Below are 27,441 nucleotides of genomic sequence, written 5' to 3'. Positions count from 1 at the left end.
GTTTCATCTTCCCCATGGCCTCGCTCACACCACTCTCTCGCCTGCAGAGGTCAGTCAGTAGTTGAACTGATCAGGGATCAGATCAATTCCTCAAAAATGGGCACATTCATTGTACGTGTATTGTATCGCCAGAATTGCTTTTTCCTATTACCTTAATGAGACAGGGAGAACAATGGCTAATTGCAGTGTCACTTTAGCATCATTATCACAGAGGACAGACCCTGGGGGGTTATTTCTGCAGAGTGCTTATTGACGTTACATTCATACCTTTTTATTAAGGTCTGGCTGTGAATCTGTTTCAGAAGCTTCTTGGAGGCAGTGTACATCTCTTTGATAATCACTTGCTATCAGACCCATTCATGACACATGAAGTTACTGAGTGTAAATGGGGACTTTGAGTTGTGAGCAGATTTAGTGTTCTGAAGATTTAAAACTATAAACAGTATTTCACAAAAACGATTACAATACATTTTTTCTTTCGATGGTGTTGCATGATGTTTGAACACTTATCTTCTGTGTTTCAATGTTAAGGGACAGTTAGGTGCAAAGTACTGTCATGTGAATCGACAGAGGAGAAAACCATCCTGCTCTTTTCCACTTCAGAATCTGTCACCAGTGGATTCGATTCAGCTCTTTCCACACATACATTAAATAGTTTTTGTGTCTGTGTGCCAAAACAACCCACTTATGCTTTCCATTCAGTCCCTGTGAGTCACCAGACTGTTGCTCTCAGATAACTCATCTCTCCTTATTTTGCAGCCCTCCATCACAGCAGTGATGAAGATGAGATACGCTGTCAAATATGTCATGTAATACAGAGCAAACGGGTGGGCAGTGCTAATGCAACAATGGGGGCTGGAAGTAGATTAAACCAAAGGTTGATATAAGGAGGAGGATACATCTTCCCCTCCTCTCTCTCTTCTGTGTTTGCCTCTATAAGTTTTGTTGCTGTTTGATGACTGTAGCTGGAAGGCTCATCGTTCTTAATCCTGATTGCAAAGCTGTAATTGTTCAATTAAAGATAGGATTGGAAAGGACTATGATGTGCATATACCGTATAATATGTAGAGCAGTGATATTTGATATTTAGGCTTTGACCTCAGGTCGGGAGGGGTGATAGTAACTTGCCTATCTGTCTCTACTTTTGTGGCCATTTTTCTTTTGCTATTCTTCATAAAAATTGCGAGGCAGCCATCTAGCTATGAAGATGATTCTCAGTCCCACTTACAATGCTGTGATATATTTGTCATTGTGCATGCCGCTAGGCAATAGCACATGGGATGTGGGTCATGATTCAGAGGACAGTGACCAGGCTGGAAGCGCATATCCATTAATAGGTAGGAAGTACTGAGTACTTTTCTGGCTTTGTAATGTTTCTGGTCTTTCAGTATTCCTTCGTGGTCGTTATTACGACAGTTAGGAAGCTAGTTTGCAAACAGTCTTTTTACACTCACTGGACTAATTGATATTCACTGACCCTTCTTCTACTTCTTTATGTCTATCTGTTAGAGACTAGTCATTTCAGCAAATGCAAATGCAAAAAATAACATATTATATCAAAGTGGTAAGGAGCTCTAGCAGCCTTAGGGGCTCTCAACTTTGTACTTCAAAAGCAAAGAAGGAAAACAGTGTGAAGTTGTTATAAAGTGTGCAGAGGGAAGAGTTTCGAAAGGTTGTAGGACTCTGATGTGTGAGACCACAGTTTGCTTATCATTCCTACCAACAGTTTCCACGGCCACCATATTTCTCTGAGCTTAACCAAGGTATTAGAAGAAAGAAGAAGTTGTTTTAAACCAAACCTTAACAGTAGACATGTAAGATCAGAAAATGGTGATTTGTAATGGTTTACATTTAGAAAGTTCCAAACAAATGTTGTGGTTTCATTTGGAGGGAATGTAGGTCTGTAAAATCTCTGTGAATTTTCATGGTCTTGGTCTCCAAATGATACGATTTTTAAATTCTTTCACTTCTTCTCTCCCTTTCTTGTTGCCCTCGCATCATCCATTTTTCTCACCCTGTTCCTTCAGTCCTCAAGTGGCTCTCAAGTTCTCTCTCCCAGCTTGTCCTTTGGTTTCTTCCTCTTGTCTCAGCTGGTTAATGAACACACAGCGACTCATACATGTAATTACTGTCTCTCTCCCATGTTTCCTCTGATCAGACTGGCTGGAGCTACATGAGGAGTTTCATCTCTCATGTCACATCAGCAGAGACATGTCTCTGCACAGTCTGTAGATTTCCTTTCTCTTTTCTTCTTCAGTGGGAAGCTCTTCTTCTTCTTCTTCTTCTTCTTCCTCATTCTCTCACATGTATCTCTGACAAGATAAAATGGGATTTCTCTCAGTGTGAAGACATTCTGCCAACACAGAAATGCAAGCAAGAAACTGCAAACCTATCAATCTATCCATCCATCCATCCATCCATCCATTCATCCATCCATCCATCCGACTCTTTCAAGTCGGGTGATTGTGGAGGTCATCTAACACAGCACTCCATCACTCTCCTTCTTGGTCAAACAACCCTCACACAGCCTGGAAGTGTGTTTGTGGTCATTGTCTAGTTGAAAAACAAATGATGGTCCCACTAAGCTCAAACCAGATGGGATGGCATGTAGCTGCAGGATGCTGTGGTGGCCATGCTGGTTCAGTGTGAATAAATCACCAACAGTCCCACCAGCAAAGCCCCCCCACACCACCACACCTCCTCCTCCATGCTTCACAGTAGGAACCACACATGTAGAAACCATCCACCCACCTTTTCTGCATCTCACAAAGACATGGTGGGTAGAACCAAAACTCTCAAATGTGGACTCATCAGAGCAGAGGGCAGATTTCCACTGGTCTAATGTCTATTCCTTTCCTTTCTCTTCTTCTCGTCGTTCTTCCTCAGTAGTGGCTCATGAGAGCCAGTTTCATCACAGTGTTTGATGGTTTACAACAGTAAGCAGTGGATAACAAGAGTAGTGGAATAGGGCTGTTCACTGTATAGAACTGTGTACCAGCCTACCTCTGCACAACACAACTGATGGTCTCAAACACATTTAAAAAGGCACACGTGTTAATTGAAAACCATTCCAGAGTCTGCAGAGCTGTCATCAAAGCAAAAGGTGGCTTCTTTGAAGAATGTAAAATATAAACCATACTTGGTTTGTCTACATAATTCCATGTGTTCCTTTGTAGTTCTGATGTCTTCAATATTAATCTACGAATCTATGATTATTACAAGCAGTAATTTACACAGTAGGAGTGTTCACTATAGAATCAGTTGTGCCACTTCTCAGTATATTTTCGCCATCATCAAAGCATGAACTGCATGAGAAAAATATTCACATTTTTGAAGTTCTGTGTTTTCAGTATTTCTGTTCACTCTTTATAAATGACACTGTGGTTCAGAATAATTGGATGTTTTGTCTTTTTTCCTTCCCTCTCTGTCCCCATTCTTTTCTTCCTCTCATCTCCACACACTCATCTTCTTTCCACCCCTCTTCGCCTTCCTCAGCAATGCCTTCAGACACCTCCACCAATCCTCTCCTCCAGCAGCAGCCTCCTCCTCAGCAGGCTCCTCCCCTCCTCCCCGGCTCCTCTGCTCCGAGCGTGGAGCATGTTCCTGGGGTTGGCCCAGTCCCGGGGGCTCCTACTGCTGTTGCTGCAACTGCTGCTGATGAGGCCCAGGTGGGGAGCGGTCGGACCATCCCAACAGCCTGCGTGAGGCCCACCCATCCGCTACGAAGCTTCACCAACCCCCTGTTGCCACCGCCCATGGGAACCATCGACCCCAAAGTGTATACCTCCATGATGCCACAGTCCAGTGAGTACAGTTGATTTTTTACAAAGACCAAGACACACACAGTTTTTTTTTTTAACCCAGAGGTGCACTAGGAAGTGAAAAAGTTGATATTGTATTCCTTTTTTTGGCTTGTATAGTTGCATACCACTCAATTAAAAGAAAGCAGGGGGTGTAGTCAGTATCAAAACACTCTGCACCAATTTGCAATGTTTTTGTTCTAACTGCGTGGTTTAGCTTCAGCCTTTCAGACGCCTTTGATCCTCTTTAGTGGGCAGGACAAGGATAATGCCTTGATTGTGACGTGATGTTACCGAACGTAATGTGAGACACAAGATAAGACTTAATGTGAGACTTAACAATACTTAATCGTGATGGGGTGGCTGTCGATCCCCAGCTCCTATGGGTCAGCATGTGGGTCAAGTGTCCTTGGGCGAGACACTGAACCCCAACTTGCTCCTTGTGAATGTGTGTGAAAGAACAGTCTCCTCCAACGTGAATGAGGATGTAATGTGATGGAAAAGATCTTTGAGCGGTCGAAATGACTAGAAAGGAGCTACACAAATACAGACCATTTACCATGTGTCGTATGAGCTTATGTAACGTGACATAATGTGATATTACACAACTATGACTTTGACTTTAATTTTGACACAATGCAATTTGAAATGAGGTGATTTGACATTGGACATGAATCCTGGATACAACCATCCACCTCCCTGCGACTCCAGGGTGGTACATGAATGTGGTGTTTGATTCAATCAAAGAAACATCATCTCTGAATTATTATTCAGAGAACGATTACATTTGTCACCACAGTGTACTCATGAAAACAGTTTAGTAATGTGCAATGTAACTTTACAAAACAGGACATCACATGACCACAGCAGTCTCTATCATGGCTGAAGAACTTTCACTGAAACCCTCCCAGTAGAAAAAGTGCCCTTGTCCAGAACTGGAGTTTTTCACTGCTCTGCTGAAAAGGAAACAAGGAAATATGAGAGGTTTGTCACTCTTCTGCCCTCAGCTAAATGTGACTATTCAGCCTATGCAGCGAGCTAAACATAAATGGCTTCAGTAAGCACTCAGGAGACCGTGTAACATTCTTCAGATGCTTTACTGATGTACCATTTGTATTATTCCCTTTTTCTTTTTTGTAAAACTGTAATAACAGAAACAGAATACAGAGAGTTTAGATTCAGTAGAAATGCATAGGAAACACACTAAACATCATTGCCACATGCACATAACCGATCCCAAGTCATAACCTTAGCAACAGATGGATATAGTACGTGAAATAGCATGCTAAATGCTATACGCTACTATGATTTGTGCTAACAGGCAAGTTAGAGCTAACGGCTAGCTAACAATAATTGCCATACGAAGTGACAACTGACTCCATAGACATGTAAGAAGACAACTGCTTACTGAATAAGGCACTAATATACATCAACAATAAGTCATTTCATTTCAAACTTACAGATTATGCCATTTCAAGGGGTAACGGCTGAATGAGTCAACGGACACACCAGAACTTTCCTTCCATGACGTTTCAGTCTCTCAAGCGCACGCACTCGCTACTTCCGCTATATGACCACTAGGTGGCAGCGCTTACCACGGTCAATGTATTCCCAATAAAGACACATTTGCTAGATTAATTATTGGACAAAAAACTATGAACTGTCTTATAACAAACTCTCTGAACTGATATGAGGGACAGAATAGTCACCATAATGACAAAAAAAGTTTTTCCCTCCAAGTTCCCCCATCTGGTTTTACTCTGTATCTGTTCCTGAAGCTGCAGGTTGTTGTCTATTCTTTGTTTTAGCTGGATTCTGCTGGGTGGCTGCACTTTGTTTAATATTTTATTCAGTGAAGCTAAATGTGTTAGCCTAAGGCTGCATACACACACACATGTGTGTGTGTGTGTCTGTAGAAAGATCTTCTGTAACTGGCTTTGACATTAGCCAGAGGGTTGAATCTGATCTGGACTGACCTCCCCCTCTGTCTTTACCTGTCTGTCTGTCTGTCTCTGTCTGGGCTGTTGTATTTGACATACATCCCTCTCCCCCATGAAAATCAGACCATCCTCAGTAAGTCCACCACTTTGAAATGAAATATTAGGTGCATCGTCTTGAAATTTGCTACAAATATCCTCTGTGCCCAGAAGATGAAAGCCATTGAATGCATTTTCCTGTATCTCCAGTATTAAATTGAAATATCTTTTCAATACTTCAAATAACCAAGTCTTTATTGTAAGCCTTTAATCACATTTCTCAACACTGTTTGGAGAAGCATTTGAGCAGTCAGAGCTCAGAGCTAACCCTTGGCACCAAATACCAGTGCTGTACAGTGAGAGTCCAACAATTTAAAAAGTGCTTTAATTTTCAGTTGGTAGGATCACTGATTTTCTAATATGGGTGTGTTCCATCAAAGCTGAAAATGATCTTGTTTGATCTCAAGAACCAAAACACCTGGAGTGAAGAGCAGACACAGACCAGCTAACAGCTGATTCTGTCTTTATGAGTGTACCTGCTGCCGACATACCAGCATGAAGTATATTAGTAAGGTGTCATTCTTCACTAAGATATCCCCTCATTCCCTCTCTGTGCTCTTTACTGTCTTTTTTTCTTTCTTTATATTCCTCTCTCAGTGTCTTTTTTTGGTTCTTTTGTCTGTCTTTCCTCTCCCTCTGTGGCTCATCCTGTCATTCTCTCTGGTTGCCTGCAGCAGTGTGAACAAAAAATAAAAGACTTGCCTACAGTACATATGATCCCTGGACAGTATGTGTATGTGTAGGTGTATTTGTTGTGTGCTCCTGCTTCCTTTCGGTGTGTATCACCTCTGTGTGTGTGTGTGTGTGGGTGGGTGTATATCGTTCCATTATGGTTCTGTTTACACGCCCAGGTGGCCTCAGATTAACATTGATTTTTGGCTCCTGGAAACCTTTCGCACAGATATAGCGTGCCTGCGGCAACACTCAGCTCAACTCCCAGACACCCCCCACTCACCCCACCATGCACACACACCCCTTCACAAGACAGACCCTCAGAGCCAGCAAACGCTACCTACAACAACTCCCCATCTCCCCTCCTCCCCTCAATGTCTCTATGAAGGAGGGAAAAAATAGACTGAGCGATGGCGTTTGATGTTCATTGCTGGTCTTGTTTGTGTGTGTCTATCCAGGCCACCACCACCCTCAGTGAAAAGACTGAGATGTTTTCATGCTTTAATTGGATTGTTGTGGTGGTGGTGGTAGTTGGTGAGGGTGGGAAGGGGGTGCAGACTGAAGATTGATACTCAAGTTTGTTAAGATGATTACGAAGCTGCACAGAAGAGTGGTTGACCTTCTTGATGGGTTAGTGAAGGTACATGCAGGGTTTGTGACGCAAGCATGCTTTAGAAGATGTTGTCGTTATCAACATATCAACGTGGACATGTGGGGAAGGATATTCAACAGTGATGCTGTTAAATAATGATCGCCTCTGCTCTCCAAACACAATCTCTACTTTAGGCAGCCAGAGTCATCATCATCATCATCATCATCAGAGTCAACATCAAACACCCCCAGACATTGCCACTGTTAAGCAGCCTGTCATTAGTTATATTAGTCATATTCCTATTATCAGTACTATAGTAGCCCCCCCCCCCCCCCCTCTGAGCCTGGTTCTGTTCGAGGTTTCTTCCTGTTAAAGGGGAGTTCTTCCTGCCACTGTGTCCTAATATAATATCTGATGCTGCTCATGTGGGGATTCTTGAATCCTTCATGTTGAATTCCTGAATCGTTGGGTCTCTGAATTAAAGAGTTTGGTCTGAGCTGCTCTTTATGGAAAGCATCTTGAGATAACACGGTCATGAATTGGCGCTATATAAATAAAGATTGATTGATTGATTGATTATATATTGTTCAAAGGTGCAGTTGGTGACAAGGCTCTGCTGCTGGTCTCAGCATGTACCTATAATTGACAGTGGTACTGATAACACAGCACTGACAGAGCTACAAGTGGTAACAACAAAAAACACCACAGTTAAAGCGAAGCCTCTAGACTAGACTAGACTAGACTAGATTTACCGTACAGCTCATACAGCTCAGCACTTAACTAGAGTTCAAAATGGTCTAGTGTTTGAATAGAATTATTTAGTATCATTCAGCTATTTCTCACTTTAAATAGAAAAAGTACTTTGTCCTGTTTTACTGATTCTATTGATGTACTTTCTGTGTTTGCATATGGTACAGACTAATTTATTCTCTGTATCTGTAGCGTTGCACCTATGTATAATAAATCACAAAAAACATCATGCATCATCAGTCAAAGAGTTATTTTCATGTTTTGGCTGCTGTTATACTAAGCACCTGTCAAATCCGGTCTACGGGCCAAGTTGGACAGTAGGGAAAAAGTGTTGCTTTGAACCCTGCATCAGGTTATCTTGGCTTAAAATGTTGAATAGAGTGTCTGCATTACTAACTGAAGGTGCTGGATTTAAAATATGTGAACATTGGTGGTGGGGAAGTGTTGATGTCTATATCTCTTTTTCTGTCAAGCCCTTCAATGCTTTTGCAGCGTTGTATCATACAGTTCATTCATGTAATCTGGTGTGAACATGGTGTCTAATTATGCTATATTTAGGAAAACTTGAAGGATATTGTGATAGTACAGTTTACAGTTAATATTTTGGCCACAATTATCTTTGCATAAAAATTCTAGATGGGCACATCCCTGGCCTAAACCTGAACAGTAAAGGCATAGGACTTAAACATCTGTCTCCACAGTCAACGTGATGTGTTTTGTATATCCAGCTATGTGATAGAGTAGCATGACAAGTCCTGGATTGGAAAAAAAAAAACATTGCTAGGATGAGACAGGGTTGACATCCCATTGTAATCCAGACAAGAGGTTGAAACATTGTATAAAAGAGAGTGAAACCATCTGAGGTGGAGCAAATCAAACTACAGTTATGCTGCTGCTGTGAAAACAGACGAGTGTAAATTAGAGATAAATATAATCAACAACTTCTGTTTCTGACCTTGAGCTGGAGCAAAGAGGTTTCCTTCTTCACCAACCACAGAAAATTCCACCCCCTTATTTTATATCAATTTTTAAAGTGAGACCTGCTTTTCTTTTTAAATGGAGCTTCCAAGGCCCATCTGCAGAGTAAAGTATGATGGTGGGCAGTTATTCACCTAAATTGGCCTGAATGTGCGGTTTAATGCTGAAAGCTGTAATGGGATTGTCTGACTCACTGTCTGATACTGAGAAAAGACATTTCAGCCACAGCTGGAGGCAGACACATGGTTCGCTGTAATGAATGTTTTTAAGTGTACATCCTCATCTCATCTCATGGGACACGCGTTATTACCAATGAAAAGCTTTAAAATGGTTATCTATGGGATTTGGACAACCATGTAGAACACAGGCAGAGATTTTTTATAGTAATTCTCGTGCACTTGGCTTTTTCTTTTGTTCCAGAGGCTTCGATGTTCATTACGGCTCACTATACAAAAGCCTTAGCAGTTTGTCGTGAGGGTAGCTCTACAGGTCAGGAGGACAACAAAGCCATTAGGATTCATCCATGGAACACAGGGTGAAAGATAGATTAATTCAGTCAAGGAAAAGTCATGAATACAAACATGACCTGAAAATATAAAAGAGCTCTTTCAGATAACTCTATAATAATCTAATAATTGAATTAAGAATGTTGAGCAGTCCACATGTCTAGAGCTCTGATCTCATGTAAGAAATCTGAGTGAAATCTGAATCAATGAAGGACAAAAAAGATTTTTCAAAAGACAAGTGAAGGATGAAGCTGTGCAGGGGGGTGGAGACGGGGAGAGCTGGTCTTCAATCTGCAGTTTGATCAGACAGAAACTTAAAAATGTTTAAAAGATGGTGCAGTATGCAGACTTTGTACTGTTGTTACACCCTTCAGATCCCAGTGTTCACTAAGACATTTTCATAGTTCAAAATAAAAATGTAGGTTATTTTCATTGAAGAGGTCAAAATCTTGAATTATTGTGACGTTCAGATTTCACAATGTTGGCTTACCATGTTTGTAGTCATTTTTATCTCCTCTATACTTTTACAGTAAATGAGGAAAAAGTGGATTCCACATAGCATGTTGACAAGAGACCAGAAATACTCTGAAAGTACTTTTCATCTGTTGCTCACAGGTTTTGCACAAATAATGAGATAAAAATACATTATTGGAAAGTCCTGACAGCTATTTTCCAAAAGTTCACTGAACCCTAACCACTCAGCCTCTTTGTGCACCTGTCTGCCTGACCAATGAGGGGACACCTCATTGGGGAGGTAGAGAGGTGCACAGACAGGTAGACATCAAACACACAGGCTGTCAGAAAATAAAAAGAAGATAAAGTAGACAAAGAAACAGCACACTCCTGTGTGAAGCAGAAGAGGTGTTGGCTCTCTCCCTCCAGAGACATGTTTCCTCACAGACACTTTTCATCTTTAACTGTATTTACTTCAAACCGTCCTCAGGATCAATAACCCAGCCCCTCCATCCTCACTTCATATTGCTGTAAATCAGTCCATCTTTGTCTTCGACCCAGAATCAGAGACAGACACTGCCAATGTGACCCCCAGCGGGCATTTCACACCTTCACTCCAGCTTGTCTGGTAAATATATCCGCCTTTCAGCAGACGAGCCACCTCTTCCCCCACGCCCCCTTCCCTCTCTGACAAGCCCCCTGAGGGTGAGCCAGGCACCGTGAAACTCTCTTTTATGGCTTTCTCCACTGTGGATGTATAACCTTTGCTTCAGCTCTGCTGCTGCAGCTCATTGTATTTTTTCACAAAATGTTTTCTTCTGGAGCTCAGTGCAGTTTGGACTCGGTCTGACAGCAGCGCGCTAGAAGTCATACAAACACATTTGGTTCTGCTTCATTTCAAAATGAAGCTGGTATGGATTGCTACACCACATTTACAGACATACACACTCTCAGAGACACACAATGTCAGTATTAGTGTGAAAGAACTGGAACTTGAACTGTGAGATTCAGACTCATATGGACTCAAAGTAAAGTCATGATACACAAAACACCAGGAATTTTGGATAGATGAAAAGTGGGGAAACAACTTAGATATTGTCATTGTCTTACTGCTTTTGGGGCAAAATATGCAAAGATCTTTAAGTGAACATTTTTATGAAGGCTGTTGTATCAACTGTGAAACTGAAGTGTCTTTTATCTATTTTAAGAAAAAAGTTTTATGATTTAGAATAAGACTAAAATAGAGGGAGTTCCCAGGAAAAACAATGGGGATCAGTGATCGGTTGTTAGTTACGCACATTCACAGCTTGTTCACGTTTCTATCTGGCTGCTGATTGGTCGACAGAGAGTTCAGAGAGCCTCAGCCACATGAAAAAATATTCTCTTGAAAGCAGAGGACTTCTGGTCTGCCCCAAAAGTCACTCAGTTTGTCACTCGTGACTCTGTCAGACATTTGTCAGACATTTTTCTGTAAACTGGGTCTTGAGAAGTTAAGCATGTCCGATATGTGACCATGCTGCTATAATCAGAACGGTATTAAAACTGTGTTGTTTGCAATGTGTTTTCAGTTTGCTATTGATGTTCTGCACTGAAAATGATATGCAGCATCCAAATAATATGAATATCGAAATAGTAGTTTTTCTGTATGTATTGTAATAGTGAGTGATGAAATGAAATGAGATGAAATTAGTATATTATTTTCATAAATGAAATAAATACAATTTCATAAATATGATTAATATGTAAATGACTATGTCAGTGTACAGGTTAACCTTAGTTGTTTCTTCATTGTTCTTAGTTGGAATCCTAAAGGGGAATTATTTCCTGTTTTTTACAGCAAAAGAGAGTGTGATTCAACAGTTCGAAAGACTTCTTTATTCCCAGCAAGGAGAAAACAGACAGCAGACTGTGGGTATAAAAGAGAAATTTAATTTTACAACATGCAACAACCTTGTTCTTAAGTGAAGGAGCTAATTTTTTCATTGGGTTTTAAGAAGAAGAACCCCTCATTTAACATATTTCGAGGAACATATTTCACTTTCTGAAGGACAGATTTTCCAATGGACTGATGGTTGGGGTGATTCACATTTTGAACCAGTCTGTCCTTTTCAACAGCAGGATGTGATAGTCATCATGTCGTTTCTGTTTAAGAGTTTTTATGTCTCTAAGTTGACTTACAAGAACTTGTACAGCTGAGTCCGCCTCATCTTTGCTCACCATCGCTTTCTACTAAGGCAGTCTCCACAATGTAAAGGCTTCTTTGCACTACAGCTGGTATCTGGTATGGGGATATTTTGCTGACAAATAACAAAATACATTCGTGTTGTCAATATTCCAGACCTATTGGTGCCAGGTTTAGACATAAATGCTACACAGACAGGTGGTAAGAGTGAATCTAACAGTAGGTGTGAGCATAAATAGTTGTCTGTCGCTATGTGTCAGCCCTGTGATTGGCTGGCAACCAGTCTACCTCTTGCCCAAAATTGTTGGGCTGTCATGGTTGACACGCCTCTTCAGTGTCGCATGGAGGTCAGGGACAGTACCTTTGGATTGGCAGGTGGTGGTCCCCATTTTCAAAAAAAGGGGACCAGAGGGTGTGCATCAATTATCGGGGTATCACACTGCTCAGCCTCCCCGGAAAAGTCTACTCCAGGGTGCTGGAAAGGAGGCTCTGCCCGATTGTCGAACCTCGGATTCAAGAGGAACAACGTGGATTCCGTCCTGATCGTGGAACAGTGGACCAGTTCTTTACCTTTGGGGGGCTGTTGGAGGAGTCATGGGAGTTTGCCCATCCAGTATGCATGTGTTTTGTAGACTTGGAGAAGACCTATGACCATGTCCCTCGGCAAATCCTGTGGGGGGTACTGGTTTCGTTGCTACGAGCTATTCGGTCCCTGTAGAACCAAAGAGAGAGCTGTGTCCGCATTCTTGGCACAAAGTCAGGCACATTCTCAGTGGGTGTTGGACTCCACCATGGCTGTCCCTTATCACCGATCCTTTTCGTGATTTTCACGGACAGGATCTCAAGGCACAGCCGAGGTGAGGAGAGTGTCCGGTTTGAGGACCTCAGAATTGCATCTCTGCTTTTTGCAGATGATGTGGTTCTGTTGGCTTCCTCAGACCGTGACCTTCAGCATGCTCTGGGGCGGTTTGCAGCTGAGTGTAAAGTGGTCAGGATGAGGGTCAGCACTTCTAAGTGTGAGGCCATGGTTCTCTGCTAGAAAAGGGTGGATTGCCCCCTCAGGGTTGGGAGTGAGTTGCTGCCCCAAGTGGAGGTGTTTAAGTATCTCGGGGTCTTATTCACAAGTGAGGGTAAAATGGAGCACGAGATGGAGAGATGGATTGGTGCGGCGTCAGCGGTAATATGGGCACTGTACCTGTTAGATCAAACGGAACTGGCTGAACCCACAATGCAGACAAGGACACAGGTTGGGTAGGTTGGGAGACAGGCAGGTTTATTAACAACAATGAACCAACACAGGACCGGAGTGGAGACCAGGGTAGCAGGCTGGTGGAGCAGAGAACAGGGCCGGGGTGGAGACGAGGAACAGATACGAGCAAACACGACAAGGAGTCTAGTAACAGGAAGCCTGAAGTATACCATGTGGAAACGGACAATCTGGCAACAAGTGCAGAACTGAGCTGGTCTTATAAAGGCAGGGGAGGAGTAGGTGGCTTTGATTAGTAGTCAGGAACAGGTGTGTGGAGATAGCAGGTGCGTGGGTAGATGACCGGGAGTAACCTCCTCGACTCCGCTCCAGTGACAGATAGAGGGAGACAAACACACATGAGGGAGAGACAGGGGAAACAGGGAAAAGACACCAGGATCCTAACAGTACCGGTCCGTTGTGGTGAAGAGAGAGCTGAGCCGTAAATCTCTTGATTTACCAGTCGATCTACGTACCAACCCTCACCTATGGTCATGAACTCTGGGTAATGACTGAAAGAACGAGAGCCCGGATACAAGTGGCTGAAATGAGTTTCCTCCGTAGGGTGTCTGGGCTCAGAGTCTGGCCTTAGAGATAGGAAGAGGAGCTCGGACATCCGGAGGGGGCTCGGAGTAGAGCTGCTGCTCCTTCACATCGAAAGGAGCCAGCTGAGGTGGTCTGGTCAGGATGCCTCCTGGGCGCCTCCCCTTAGAGGTTTTCCAGGCATGTCCCTCCGGGAGGAGACACCGGGGCAGTCCCAGAACTCGCTGGAGGGATTACACCTCTCATCTGGCCTGGGAACACCTCAGCATCCCCCAGGAGGAGCTGGAAAGTGTTGCTTGGGAGAAGGGTGTCTGGAGTGCCCTGCTTGACCTGTTGCCAATGTGACCCGACCCCAGATAAGCGGAAGATGATGGATGGATGGATGGATGGATTGAGGTCTAGAAAAGCCCTGATTGGCTGATTGTTTGGAAATGATGGTTCATGATGAGTACAACATCAGACCTGTTTGAATCATTGAAAGTATCAAATATGGGTGGTGATTCAGAATCACAGTTTCAAACAAAACTTTTTGATGTATCAGTCTACTTCAGACTGATCTGTTAGTCAAGGCACTGAGTTGACACATGAGACCGCTGTTCATTTCCTGGTTCCATATAAGCATGACCACTATCTCTGTCTAACCTTAACCAAGTAGTTTTTGTTCCCAAAGTAAATCAAACCTCCACCAAAAGAGGTGGCAGATAAGGAAGCACATTTTTGTTTTCAAATGCAGTGATTTACAGCATATTTTGTTAGGTTGAGAGGATTTTTTCCCAAATACGTTTTCTTTTGTGTTGGGTTTGTGGACTATGGATTTTGAATTCTAACTAATGGTAATTACAACTGACCATTTTGTAGTCCCAAGAAAAAACTGGGATGGATATAGTTTTTAGGCAATTTGTATAAAAATGGAAGATGTCGACAGATTGGACAGGTTTTGCTGTGCTGTGAAAACTGATAAAATTAAAGACAGATAGTTTAAATCTGACAGATGAATATTCTCTGATGTAATCCGCTGCTATCTAGGCTGTTCCAGGTGTTTTGTTTCACAGGGAGGAGAATGGATGTTTATTGATCAGGAATGGAAGGGATGCAGTGCAGAGAAAGGGGATTGTGGGTAGAAGAGGCCTGAGGATGTGTTCAGACATCACAAGGCTGTTTGGGGAATCAGAGAGGATATGAAAAAAACACTAGACATCCCTCTTTTGTCTCAAATTTTTCCTCTTCCATGTTGTTTTTCTTCACTTTCTTCCTTTGAAACTTTTGACTTCCTGAATGGTATTTGTATTGGAAGTTGAGAAGATATGATTTATTTTCTTGTTCGTTCGTTCATTCGTGTCCTCTATATCTTGGCTGTTTATTGTCTTTTGTGTCTGGTCTGTTTTTCTTGGTGCTTAACTGTCCATTTGCTCATTTGTTTGCATTTTTTGTATTTGTTAGTTAGTGAAATCACAATAATAGAATAAGGGGCATTTTGACAAATACATGGATAGATACGGTCAGGTCCATAAATATTTGGACATTGACACAATTTTCAGCATTTTGGCTCTGTACACCATCACAATGGATTTGAAATGAAATTTTCTTTAATTGAAACCCTCAAATTAAAGCTGAAAGTGTGCACTTAAAGCGCATCTTGATTGTTTCATTTCAAATCCATTGTGGTGGTGTACAGAATATTAATGGACCTGACTGTCAGTGATTCATGGAAAGACTAGATGAATGAATGGATGGACACGAGGCTCAGGCCTCATATCTGTCTCCTGTTCAATGGTTCGCTTAGTCGCATGGGAACAATCAATAGCAGCAATGTGTTGTCATATCAAACTGTTCATGTCAGCACTCACAATCAATATCAAAGAGCAGTTCTCGGAAACAAGTTTTTGTATAACAAAATGTTTTTGTGTTCAGAACTAACTTCTCCACTTAAATTGCTCATGTGGGAATTCTTGAATCCTTAATTTTGAATTCCTGAATCGTTGGGTCTCTCTCTAATTAAAGAGTTTGGTCTAGACCTGCTCTTTATGTAAAGCATCTTGAGATAACGCTGTTGTGAATTGGTGCTATATAAATATTGATTGATTGATTGATTGATTAAATCTCAACATGCAGCTTAATTACAATTCTAGCTAGTTTTGTGTTTGCTCAGTCCTTTTGTTGAAGGACTTCCATAAAACCAGAATAATACACCACACCATAAAACACCAAAATGTCAAAAAGAAAGCATGGTGTAAAATGCTGAACATTACATTATTTTCTGGTCCAAACTGCCCATATAATGCTTTGAAACCAGAACTCTTTCTGTCCCGCGCAGGTGCAAGCCTTCCGAAGCCCCAGGTGAAGACGGCTTCTCTGGGTCAGGCTGGTAAGGCTCGCTCCCCTCTGCTACCGGTCTCAGTCCCTACAGCACCGGACTTACCAGAGGAGGGAGGAACCAAACCCACTGAGGATTCAGCTGCCAACGTAAGTCTGCATCGAGAGATTGCTGATTTATTTCATCATAACAGGTACATCATTGGGCTGATAAAGGATACTTAATATTCCTTTTACATAACTTGATACGTAATCTAATTAATCAGATATAATAATAATATAGTTCACAGTGTCAGGTTGGCTGATTCTGATTCCCTTTACAAAAAACAATAGTATACTGATATATAGTTTAATAGTATCAGTGAATCTAAATGGTTTAAGAGCACATCATTATTTTGTAAAAGATTATTTGCCTTTTACTGTAGCTGTTGCCATGGGAAACATGAAACAGAAATAGCTGTTAGAATTAATTGGTTGTATTTGACCACATGCATTCATTTTTTTGTATTCCATATAAATGTAAAAACATGTCATAGAAACCTTCGTATAACCCGTAGCTTTGTCAGTATAAGGCAGACTGTGTCCCAAACTTAGCATGAGCCCAAACATGGGGTCCCTGCTGTGAATTTAGTAAAACTCTGCGGTGTTTAGGGGGCATGAAAGCAGAGATGGATAAACAACTCCTTAAAGTCTGCCTTAAAGGATTTGACTGTCCACTACTGTACCAGCTAATTATACAGCTCTATGAACTAAATTATCAAGACCTTCGAAATGGACTGTCAGCTTGAAAGGCAGGTACTAACAGAAATAATAACCACCACATCATTGTGCTGCCCCACAAAACTGATCATTTTACACAGTAACTAATTCACCAAAGTAACAGTAAAAAGAAGTAGAACTGCAGTAACAGATTTAGAATTTACAGTTGTACTTGTTGTAGTATAGTAAAGCAGCTGCAGGGAAACTATAGTCATAGTTTGGGCAGCCAAACCACATTGTATAGATGTACGTTTGGCATCTAGGCTCTAACCTCATCACTCCCCATGAGGAAATAATAAGCTAGGCGCAGCAGGGAGGAGAGTTATATGTCAACCCCCCACGAGATGATTAAAAGGATAGGAGGGAATCAAAAGCATATTTATCCAACACATAATTATGACTTTTCTCTCTTTTCATGTGGAATTATGGATAGCTCTACCCTTTCAGACATTTAATCAAGAATTGTGATCAAGATACAGTATGTACTGAGTGAGATATATATATAAATATTTGAAGAATAAACTTGTCAGTGCTCTCAAAGGAACAAACTATGTAATGGAGACACGTTTTTAAGAGGAGGGGTAGAGGGATAAGAGGGAGAGAAGAGTGAGGAGAGGAGGTATACGGGACAATGAGAGGAAAGGGGGTGTAGGAGAAAGGAGGATGTACAATAGGGTGAGGAATGACAAACAAGAAGATAAGTAAAGGAGGTATATGCATAGGAGGAAGAGACTAGAGGAAGGATAAACCGAAGAGGAGTTAAGTAAGAAAAGAAAAGCAGCAGGAGAAAGGTCAGGAAGTATGAGAAAAAAGAGAGGGAGGATAACAAGAGAGGGTGGGAAAAAGGTATGGGGAGAGGTAGGAAAAGGTGTACTAGAAACAGAGAAAGGACAAAAGGAGGACAAGAAGGAGAGAGATGGGGATAAAGAGTAGGAAGGGGTGAGGAAAAACAAAACATTTGGAAGGGTGAGAAGGGAGATGTGCAGACAGGAAAAATGGGAAAAAGACAAGGTGCAGAGAGGAGGGGAGATGAGGAAAGGTTGCTTTTGGTAGAGGGGGATGAAAATGGCAAATGAGGAGGGGGCAAATAGATGGAGAGACTGATTAAGAGGAGAGGAGTGGGGGGGCAGAGGGTGACAAGCAGAGAGATATGGAGGGATGTTGGACTTTGGGAGTGGTTAAATATTTCTATGTGACTCATTGACAATTGGACAGGAGGCATCGCAACAGCAATAAGAATAGAGGAGAGGACATAGGAGGAAAGGAGGAGAGGGGAGGAGAAGACAGACGATGAGGGGAAGAGGAGAGAAAGGGAAACTTTGCAAGGAGAGAAGAAGTGTAAGTGTAAGGAAAGGGTAGAGGAGCAGGAGGTATCGCTGTAGCAAAGAAGAGGGATGGAGGGGAAGAACAAGAGTAGTGATGAGACAAAAACAAAAGAGAGGAAGAGAGGATATGCAAGGGAGGAGGGTAGCCATGACAACAGGAGGAGACGGATGCTTCTGGAGGGGCAGACAAGGAGGAGGAGGAGGGGACAGAGAGCAGAAGGAGAAGGTGGAACGGTACAGGGAAGGAGAACGAGACAGAAGATGAGAGGAGAAAATGAAAATCAGGAGAGGAGCAATACAACTGATAAGGAAAATGAGATGACAGGAAGGTAGAGAGGAGAGAGAGAGTGGGGTGTTAAAGGTCAGCAGGTCTTTCTCTTCATCCGCTGTTCTATCTCTGTAATTGATCTAGTCTTTTCCCATCAGTCCCCTGACCTATCACAGACACACACACACACACACACACACACACACACAGCTAGTTAATAGACTGTAACACACCAGGAGTGAATAATGTAAGTACGGCACAATGGTGCTTTTATGATGTTGTTACACCAGTGACATATTTTAAAGCAGCACAGCAGGAGAGGTTGATCAAGATAGGACTTCAGACTTCCCTGAGGCACTCCACCCCATTGATTCTTACTGAAAACACAAACCTTTCAAAACACCTTAGAAGTATTATATTTAGTTAATAGATATTTAGTTCATAGGTCTCAGTAGTTTCTTAAAACAGTTGCTCACTGTGGTTTTTAGCAAACGTTACACAAAAAAGAGACAATAGTGCATTGGTTGGGGACTATTTTAAATCCACATCTGGTGCTCTAGTGGGTGTGTGGATGTGTATGTGAGTGAGAGTTAACCACAGTGTGAGTACATGAAGGAACAAGTCACCCAGTCCAACAGTGTGGCTCATTGATGTGTTTTTAAATTGGACAGCGATGACGCTCTATGGCTCAGAGGCAGAAGATTTGATACACACACAGTAGCCCAGTCATTAGTTGGTAATATACATTCATTGTTGGATTTGATGACCGTCAAGACAACAGAAATGAGGAGGTGTCTGTGTGTGTTCGCTGGCCTCAGTCTGATGTGAACAGCAGGCCAGAGTTTCACAATCATACCAAATTCACCAAAATGACCTTTAACCCCAAACACCACAGTGTTGTCAGACTCTTTATTCTTTCACTCTGGAGTTTCTCTCTATCTGAGAACTGTGTCTCTGACAGCAGGAAAGGCCACAGGACACTTGAACTCACTGGGGTGGCACTTTGACAACATTCTGATGCTTTAGTCTGGTCTATTTTGCTGCTTATTATTATTATCTAAGTTGGTGGTGTTGGTAGTATAATTAACTAGTTACTAATTAATAACTTAACTAACAAATTAACTAAATTATTTCTAATTAAACTAAACAGTTACTTGCCAGATCAGCTGGTTTCTGCCTTTAAATCCACAAGAATTTGACTAATCATCATGTTTAAGCTACATACTGTACATAGCTAATAGGTTCAACAGTAGCGCGCAGTTAGCTTTTGTTTTCAACTGTATGACACACACTGAAACACATTTTGCCCACGCTAATCTCCCTTCTTTATAATAGAAAGTTAAAGAATGTTGTTGTCCTTTTTCTGGCTGCTCCCTTCCGGGGGGAGCCACAGTGGATGATCCACTTGTAGATTTTGGCATTTTAGTTTTTTACACCGGATGCCCTTCCTGACGCAACCCTTGCACATTTTTGGTAGCCGGGACTGGGAGGGAGTCGAACCTGGGTTCCCCAGGCCGATGGCATGCGCAATTATCCACTGCGCTACCGGCCGGGTATAGAAAGTTAAAGACTAATTCTTCAATTCATTACTAAGTTTGTTTTGTCCCAAGTTGTCCAGTTTTAGGAGCTCATATTAAACTTAGCAGCCAATCCTTTATAAACGTAGGTATGACTTTGTTTGATCTATATTTGCATACATGGAAAAAACTGGGTTTCAGACTTACAGTTTAGACTGAGTGAAAAATGTATTACTATACTAATTTAAGCGTCATTTAATTTTCATGGTTATTAAACAGCATTTTGATGTTTATAACAGGGTAATATATTTAGATAAGACTATGACTGTGTCCAAATTAATGCGAGAGCTTTAGGTGAGATTTGAATGTTAAGGAAAGCTTATGTGGACAGAAATCTTGACATTTAAACACAGCTGTCAGATTTATCTGTGTCATTGTGAAATGGATTTTACATGTGCTCTTCTCGCTCTGCTGTGTTTGGATGAATCTCTGACAGATTACAGAGGAGCGAAATCCAGGTCAGCAGGCCGGCAGAGATAACAGGATATCAAAGAGAGAGACGGAGCATTGACAGGCGTTTTATCCCATTGATGAAGCATTTACTGACTCAACCCTGCTGTTAGGGGTCAACAAATGAGATCACGAGGTCACCAGAGTGTTGTGGGGGTTTTATACACGGTTATGATTTGTATTGAAGCTTTTTTGTCTGTAGAAAATGGAAAATACCTGGCACTGTGGATCTTAAAGATGAGCTTTTATCGTCTCATTCAGAGCGAACATAGAAGGTCAGATGGTCACACTCTGTGTATTCCACAAGTAAAGGACCATTGTTAATCCTTTTTTCTTCCTATAATGTGAATCTCCACAGCCATTCATGTCTGTGAGAGAGATTTATGTCACTTGCTGAAAAGCCACACAGGAGCATTTGAAATCAGAAACACAAATTGGCAAAGAAACGATGTGTTCAAAAGCTTGCCTGTAATATGCATTATATTTTCAAAAAACACAGCATAGCAGCTGCCAGATGAATAGCATTGCTTAACTTTTTTTTTTCTATTCATATTATATTCTACTAACTTATCTTTTACACTGTTGTTCTTGTTCTTTGCTGCTGCAAATTTGCAAATTTACCCAATGTGGGACAAATAAAGGTTTAGCTTATCTTATTTTATCTTATCTTATTTTACCAGATCAAAGTAGATAATGTCATGCCAAAATTCCTTGCAGCAGCAACATATAAAGCACAATCCAACAGACCCACGTCAATACCATTCAGCAGTAGCATAGCCAAGTATAAGTGCAGTCAGACTGTCTTAGCATTGCGGTTGTCTTCTGTAAGTCCTTGTACATTTTTTTCTTTCACATCTTTTCTTGACCTCATGACATTTTCCATTTGGGTCTATGGAAAGTGGTTAGAAATGACATAGGACACAAGTTTTTGAGTATCAAACTGCAGCCTGGGGGTCCTCAGCCATGCTAGCTGCTCTGTGAGGCTATAACTACCGCCCTTAACATGCTTAAAACAAAAAAGCTAACATGCTGTCATTTAGAAGGCATAATGTTTACCATATTTACCATCTTAGTTTAGCATGTTAACATGCAAAAACATGCTTTACAAACCTCAAAACAAAGTACACACAGCTGTGGTTATGGGAATCTCATTAGTTTTTGCATGTATTTGGTCATAAACCAAAGTGATCTGCACATACTACTGATGATGTTATAAATGAGACTGTTGAAGTGTTTCAGTCTGAACCAAAGTGCTGAACCACTCGTCACTGCCATCAGTATAAAAGATTCTAAAGACTAGATATCAGGACGTAATAAATGTAAGAGACATCTGCTTTAACGCTTTCAGTGGATCATTAATTTAACTTGTTTTGGCTGTGAAGTGATTTTACTACTGACTTGTTGGCTGGTAGAGCGGCTGCTGATAGCATGATGATGTTTGTTAGCTGGTTCTGCATCCTGTTGTGATTGGGCCCCACTGATGCTTTAAATGGAAGCGATCTAAAGATCGATACATGACTGGAGGGGGAGTTATGTTGTCCTTAGGCAGAAACCCATTGACAGCTCTGTCTGGTCAGGTTGAAAGCTTTAGCTGGACCAGGCGGCCGATATCTGATTTTCAAATCTGGATCAGCAGCTTCAGGCCTCCCTGAAGGGAGCTACAGTACCCAATGTATGCCCCGTTTTAACAGTTTTTATGGTTTGACTTTCGGCAGGTTTACTCTTCATTGACCAGTGAGATTATTTTTACATTTCATGATGAATGATTTACATTTTCCAGTCATGAGAACACACATACAGATAAGTACAAGCCAAGTTGATCAAAATTAAGTTACGTAGTGTCTCCAGTATACATTTTCAAGTATCTATCTGGGTGGACTCTGACTGAGTTATATACTGTCCACTGTACAAGCTTTTCATGTGACTTTACAAGAGAATCTAAATGACCGTGAATACAAGGCAAACAACTACAAATACAAAAGAAGTCCAATATTTGATCTTGGATAGTATGGAAGTTGGATATCCACCTGTTTGTACGAAACAGCCACGCAATAAACTGCCTAACTGTCCTAACTGTTAAGGCAGAACACAAATATATTGCTTCTTCAAACAGCCCAAAACCCAGAGATGATCTGTTTACAATGATATAGAAGACAGAAAAACAGCAAAATTACTGAAACAGCTGATTATCAAAATTGTCAATGAATCAGTGAATCAACTGAGTATTTCAGCAAGTACAAATAACTTCACTCAAAGTATATTTTACAGAATACAATATTTCTTAGCCATCTTTTACTCAAACAGAAAAAGAAGCCATTGTTACGCAAAAATGCTTCTAAAATGTGAGGACTTTATGCTCATCTCCCTCTTATGTGATAGTACAGACAACAAGCAATTTCACAATGTCACATTTGGCTTTGAGGAGTTGTGATGGACATCAATTAATCAAAAAAACTAACCAACAGATTGATCAGTAATGAGAATAAGTATTACAGCTTAAATTTATAGAGCTTAGATTTATAGCTCAAAGTGTTTGGACAATAAAGCATCACCGGATGAGTTGTTTCAATTGATTTTGATGAAATTATTTGCAGCTGTCAGGATGTTTGATTTGCACAGGCAGATGATTAAACACAAGGAAAACAGATACCACCAGAGGTGTAAAGTGTTCTCTTGGATGAGTTCTGCAGATGAGTTCTGCTATTTATGCGGGATCAGTGCATAATAATGAAGGACTTGCACACTCACTGTATCCAGTGCTAATGCAGCACAAGCGCATGAGGGTTTTCACACAAACCTTTCAGTTTAAGTGTGAGAAATATTTCCGCTGAGGCTTTATTGGTTTTCCACAGCGTGCTGAGGAGAATATTGAATATTTTTTTCCAACTGCAAAGACAAACTACATGAAGCCTATGCTCAATATAACACACTGAGAGGATGTGTGTGATGTTCATTTGACTGTCACGCACACACACACACACACACACATACACACAGAGATGGAGGCACTTCAGTCAGCCCGCTCAGAGGTGACCGAACACGTCACAGTGGTCACAGAGCCTGTGCTGGATTTTAGTGCAGACTGCATGTGTCCTTCCTTTGAAACACATGCAGACAACTGACAGCAACCACTCACACTTGTTTGATGTAGTTCACTCAGACGCTTTGTTATCTAGCATGATGCCACACAGTTTGTGAACTTTTTATTTTGTTTTGCTTCCTTCAGACAGCCATTGGTCTCAGTTCAGTCAACTCAGACTTGAAACTTGCTGCTGATAAATAATCCATCACAGTCAACATAAAGTCACCTTTTATTCTATTCAGTTATAAGTGCAGATTTTAAAGTGTGCACTGCTCTGCCAAGTAAAAATAAGTGAACTCTGACAGAAATAAAAACAGACATGGCGTTCATATGATGCATAAGGTGTCAAAAGAGCATGTGGCAAGCATGGACCCTTAAAAGAATTCACTTGACTGCAGCAAATGGTTTTAGCACAAGATTCTTTCGCTCCAGTAACAATGAAAGATGGTGGTAAGTAAGTAATTTCAAACTCCAGACTTCAAAACACACCCTCAGAAAGCTGAGCTACCACACAGATGTTCAGACTGGTTGTTACTGAGCTGATGCTCATGGAAACTTCTCTACTTTTTTGTCTTGCAGGTTTACGAGCAGGACGACCTTTCAGAGCAGATGGCCAGTCTAGAAGGGCTGATGAAGCAGCTCAATGCCATTACTGGCTCTGCCTTCTAACCTCTGATCTCGGCCCAGCCCAGCCCTCAGCATTGGCCCAGTCTCGAACCCTTCTTCGAGCCTTGACGTCACTTGATGTCCATTCGTTAAGGGTGGCAACTGGTCAATCTGGGTTTGAAGACGCCTCTGTGGAATCAGACCATCCATCTGTGCTAGGTTGAGTTTGTTTGGTTTCTACTGGTCTTGGCCAATGGCTGCTGTTTGGGACCGGGATTGAATAGAAGGAAATTAAAGAGAGAAAGAACACTATAGCAGCACAGCAACAACTCCAGGAACAGGACAAGGGTGGAGGAGCTTCTTTAGGAGTTTACACTCTTCAACCTCAAACACAAAACTAGAAAAACCCAATGCCTAGCGCCTTGACTCAATGACACAGGACAATGGGATTATCACAAAAAAGAAAACAGTTATAAGTTATAAGATCCCTCCTGTTTCTCTTCTTTGTGGTATTTATTAGCATTCTCCTCCGCTGGGTTTTTCACAACTCAGTTACTGTGACTGTACCTCACTTATTTTTCATAATCGTTGGAAGTATTCCTTTTGTCTTGTTTTTTGTTCTGATATTCCAACTTTGTGCAGCCCCAGGGTGTGTATATGGTTTGGGTAAATGACTACCAGAACCTACAATAGGAAATAGAAAACACATCCTCAGCCACCAAAGTTTAACCAAAACCCTCTGTTTCCCACCTGGATCCGAGGTTGCCTGTTGTCGTGATGTGAGGTGATCCTCTCTAGCTTTTTTTTGGTCTATTTTCTTCAGTATCTCTCTGTTTTTACACTCTCAATTAAAACTGTATGATTTTACTGAACCATGACCCATAACCCACGCAGCCCTTACACCTCTGGATCCTGGGGTTTAAAAAAAAGATAAAAAATGTGATTTTGGCTGGATAGAAGTGTGAGAAACCACTAGACCAGTCTGAGTCTTCTGGATCTGGATCTCTGCTCATACGGGACTGTATAGAAATCCCTATAGACCCCCACAGTCTTTTGCTGCTCATGACCAAGCCTTTACTCTCCCTAACCCAGACAAACTCCAGTCTTTACCTACAAGGATTCGTGTTGTTGCCAAATTCTCATCTTGGAAAGCTTATTTTCACCTTCTTTGTTTTTGCTCCTCATTCTAGTCTGTCTGAGTATCAAACATGGGCTGGCAGTCAGTGAAAAGTAGGAAGATTATCTGTGTGGAACAAATGTTACGGGAAATCTGGATTAGGATTGGTAGGACTCATCCCTTCCTGGACAAAGGGAGATTGGCTTTGGGTGATGCGTGGTGATTGTGTTTTTTGAGAAACTTGTTCAAATTTGGTCTTAACTTCTGCACTGTATGTACAGTAGGTCACATTCAGTGCATCATGTTACCCCCTGCTGAATACACCACATTTCTGTAGCTGAGGCAGTCGCAGGCATCCATCACCTTTGTCCTACTAAGTGCAGACTAGTTCTGAAGGAAGGACAAAGACTGTTTTGTTGGCTTTTGGTACACATGTTTAAAAAAAACAATTATTATTTTTATTATCATTATCATTATTATTATCACAGAGATTAGACATGGTAGTGGGGCAGCCGATGATGATGATTATGAGAATGATTTTGTGTTTTTGTTTTTCACTTAGTTTAATTTGTGTTTGACGGAAGGTGTATGTGTTGTTTTCAGGCCTGCTTTTGATGAATCTATATTTATTTTTCATGAGATAAACACACATGTACCTCTGTCTAACTTGATCGCCCACATGGAAAAATTGCAAAACCGCCAGCTTCACTTTGAGTTTACTTCAGGGCGTTCGGTTTTTATACAAAACTAAGAAGAAAAAAAGCAACAAAAACATCAACAGAACTAATGCATATTCCACAAAGTATATTTTTACATTTGATGTCCTGTCAGAACTGTTTTTTCTTTTTCAAATCAGGTTTCTTTTTAACACTCTTTACTACTTTACAGGCCTCTAGCCTCTATGAAAATTGATAAAATACAACTTTGGAATGCATCAAAAAAAAGTTACCAGTAACAGGTATGGAGAGAACCTGTTGTGCCATTTTTAGTTTTACTTCATTTAAAAAGTGGAATGAAGGAACTCTTTGCAATTAGATTATGAAGCCTTCAGCATTTGGGTTTCAGGATGAACTCTGTGGCACAGAGAGCATCCGCCTTTCACTTTCCGTTGATGGGTTGTTGAGGGATGTTGGGATTTTTTTTGTGTTACTCTTTGTGAAAGTGTTTGCTGGGAGAAAGTTAATTGAAATATGAAACGCTGCAGCAAGGCAAAGTGAGCAAGTTACACTGTAGCAACAATTCTAACCAGTTGGTCTGTTCTCGAGTCATAAAATAGTGTGTTTAGACAAGTTAAGTAACCTGCGTATTGGATGAAGGTCTCGTTTTTATACCACTGCAGCGGTCCATTTTTCAATATATCAATTCTCATTTTTACAAATTTCCTAAATCAAGAGAGGCATAATTGGGAAAGTGAATCACTTCTCTCACTTTAAGGAAAAAATCTCATTCGGGGCGTGTGACTAAATGACATGGGAAGATGGATGTTTTTTAGAGTGTGCAGGAAGGCAGGAACTTAAAAGGACAAATGATTCATTAATCAGCTGAGGGGGAAAAACAGGCCATCAGTATGCTCCATTTTTGACTGTGTCACCTCAGTCACCGTATTGTAATTTTCAGACCTTTATCTTTCTGTGATGAAAGGAAAAAGCCTGAAGGAGACAGAGAGAGTGGAGGCAGAAGAGGTGAATTGATATTCAGAGGTGGTTTGTATGTGCAAGCTAGGGCACGGAGGAATGAGGCCGGGAATTCATTATAACGCTGTTTCAAATATTATGATTCAAGCTCACGCTCGCTGGGTTGTTACTGCTATGGGGAAAAGTCCCAGGGACGGAGGGGATGGAAAGGTAACATCTCTGCAGAACGAACAGGGGGATGAAAGGTGAACGAACGCAGGCAGGTGGATGGTGTGGGGATCAAACTCATCAGCGTGTTCTGTGAGATACTTCTAGTGTGAGCCAAGTGCTTTAATGTCACTCTGAGTAGCACTTCTTTTCCTCCTTCAGAAAGCAGAGCACATCTGCAGACAGATGGAATGATCCAATGCTGCCAGGCGAGACTGAAATGTGAAATTTTTAACAGTAAAAGCTGAATTAAATGGTGACACAAGAGATTTCTTCTTTTCAGTGTCAATAGGGGAAGGAAAGATGAAAGCAGAGGAAATCATCGTATCATACTCGAGGATTTAC

The 27,441-nt window shown here is 41.3% G+C and overlaps 1 protein-coding gene across 1 annotated transcript in view; it reads left to right on the top strand.

Annotated features, from left to right (window-relative positions):
• Window positions 1-24,201, top strand: part of dcc (DCC netrin 1 receptor) — a 167,741-nt gene extending 143,540 nt beyond the window's left edge. Inside the window, exons 28-30 of the mRNA XM_070851028.1 lie at window positions 3,496-3,804; window positions 16,073-16,221; window positions 24,112-24,201. Coding sequence (XP_070707129.1) covers window positions 3,496-3,804; window positions 16,073-16,221; window positions 24,112-24,201 — 548 coding nt within the window. The remainder of the gene's footprint in view (window positions 1-3,495; window positions 3,805-16,072; window positions 16,222-24,111) is intronic.
• The last annotated feature ends 3,240 nt before the right edge of the window (window positions 24,202-27,441 follow it).

Source organism: Pempheris klunzingeri, chromosome 19 (assembly GCF_042242105.1).
Source record: "Pempheris klunzingeri isolate RE-2024b chromosome 19, fPemKlu1.hap1, whole genome shotgun sequence".
Taxonomy (NCBI): Eukaryota; Metazoa; Chordata; class Actinopteri; order Acropomatiformes; family Pempheridae; genus Pempheris; species Pempheris klunzingeri.
The sequence above is the reverse complement of the archived record's forward strand: the minus strand, read 5'-3'. Positions and strand labels throughout refer to the sequence as shown.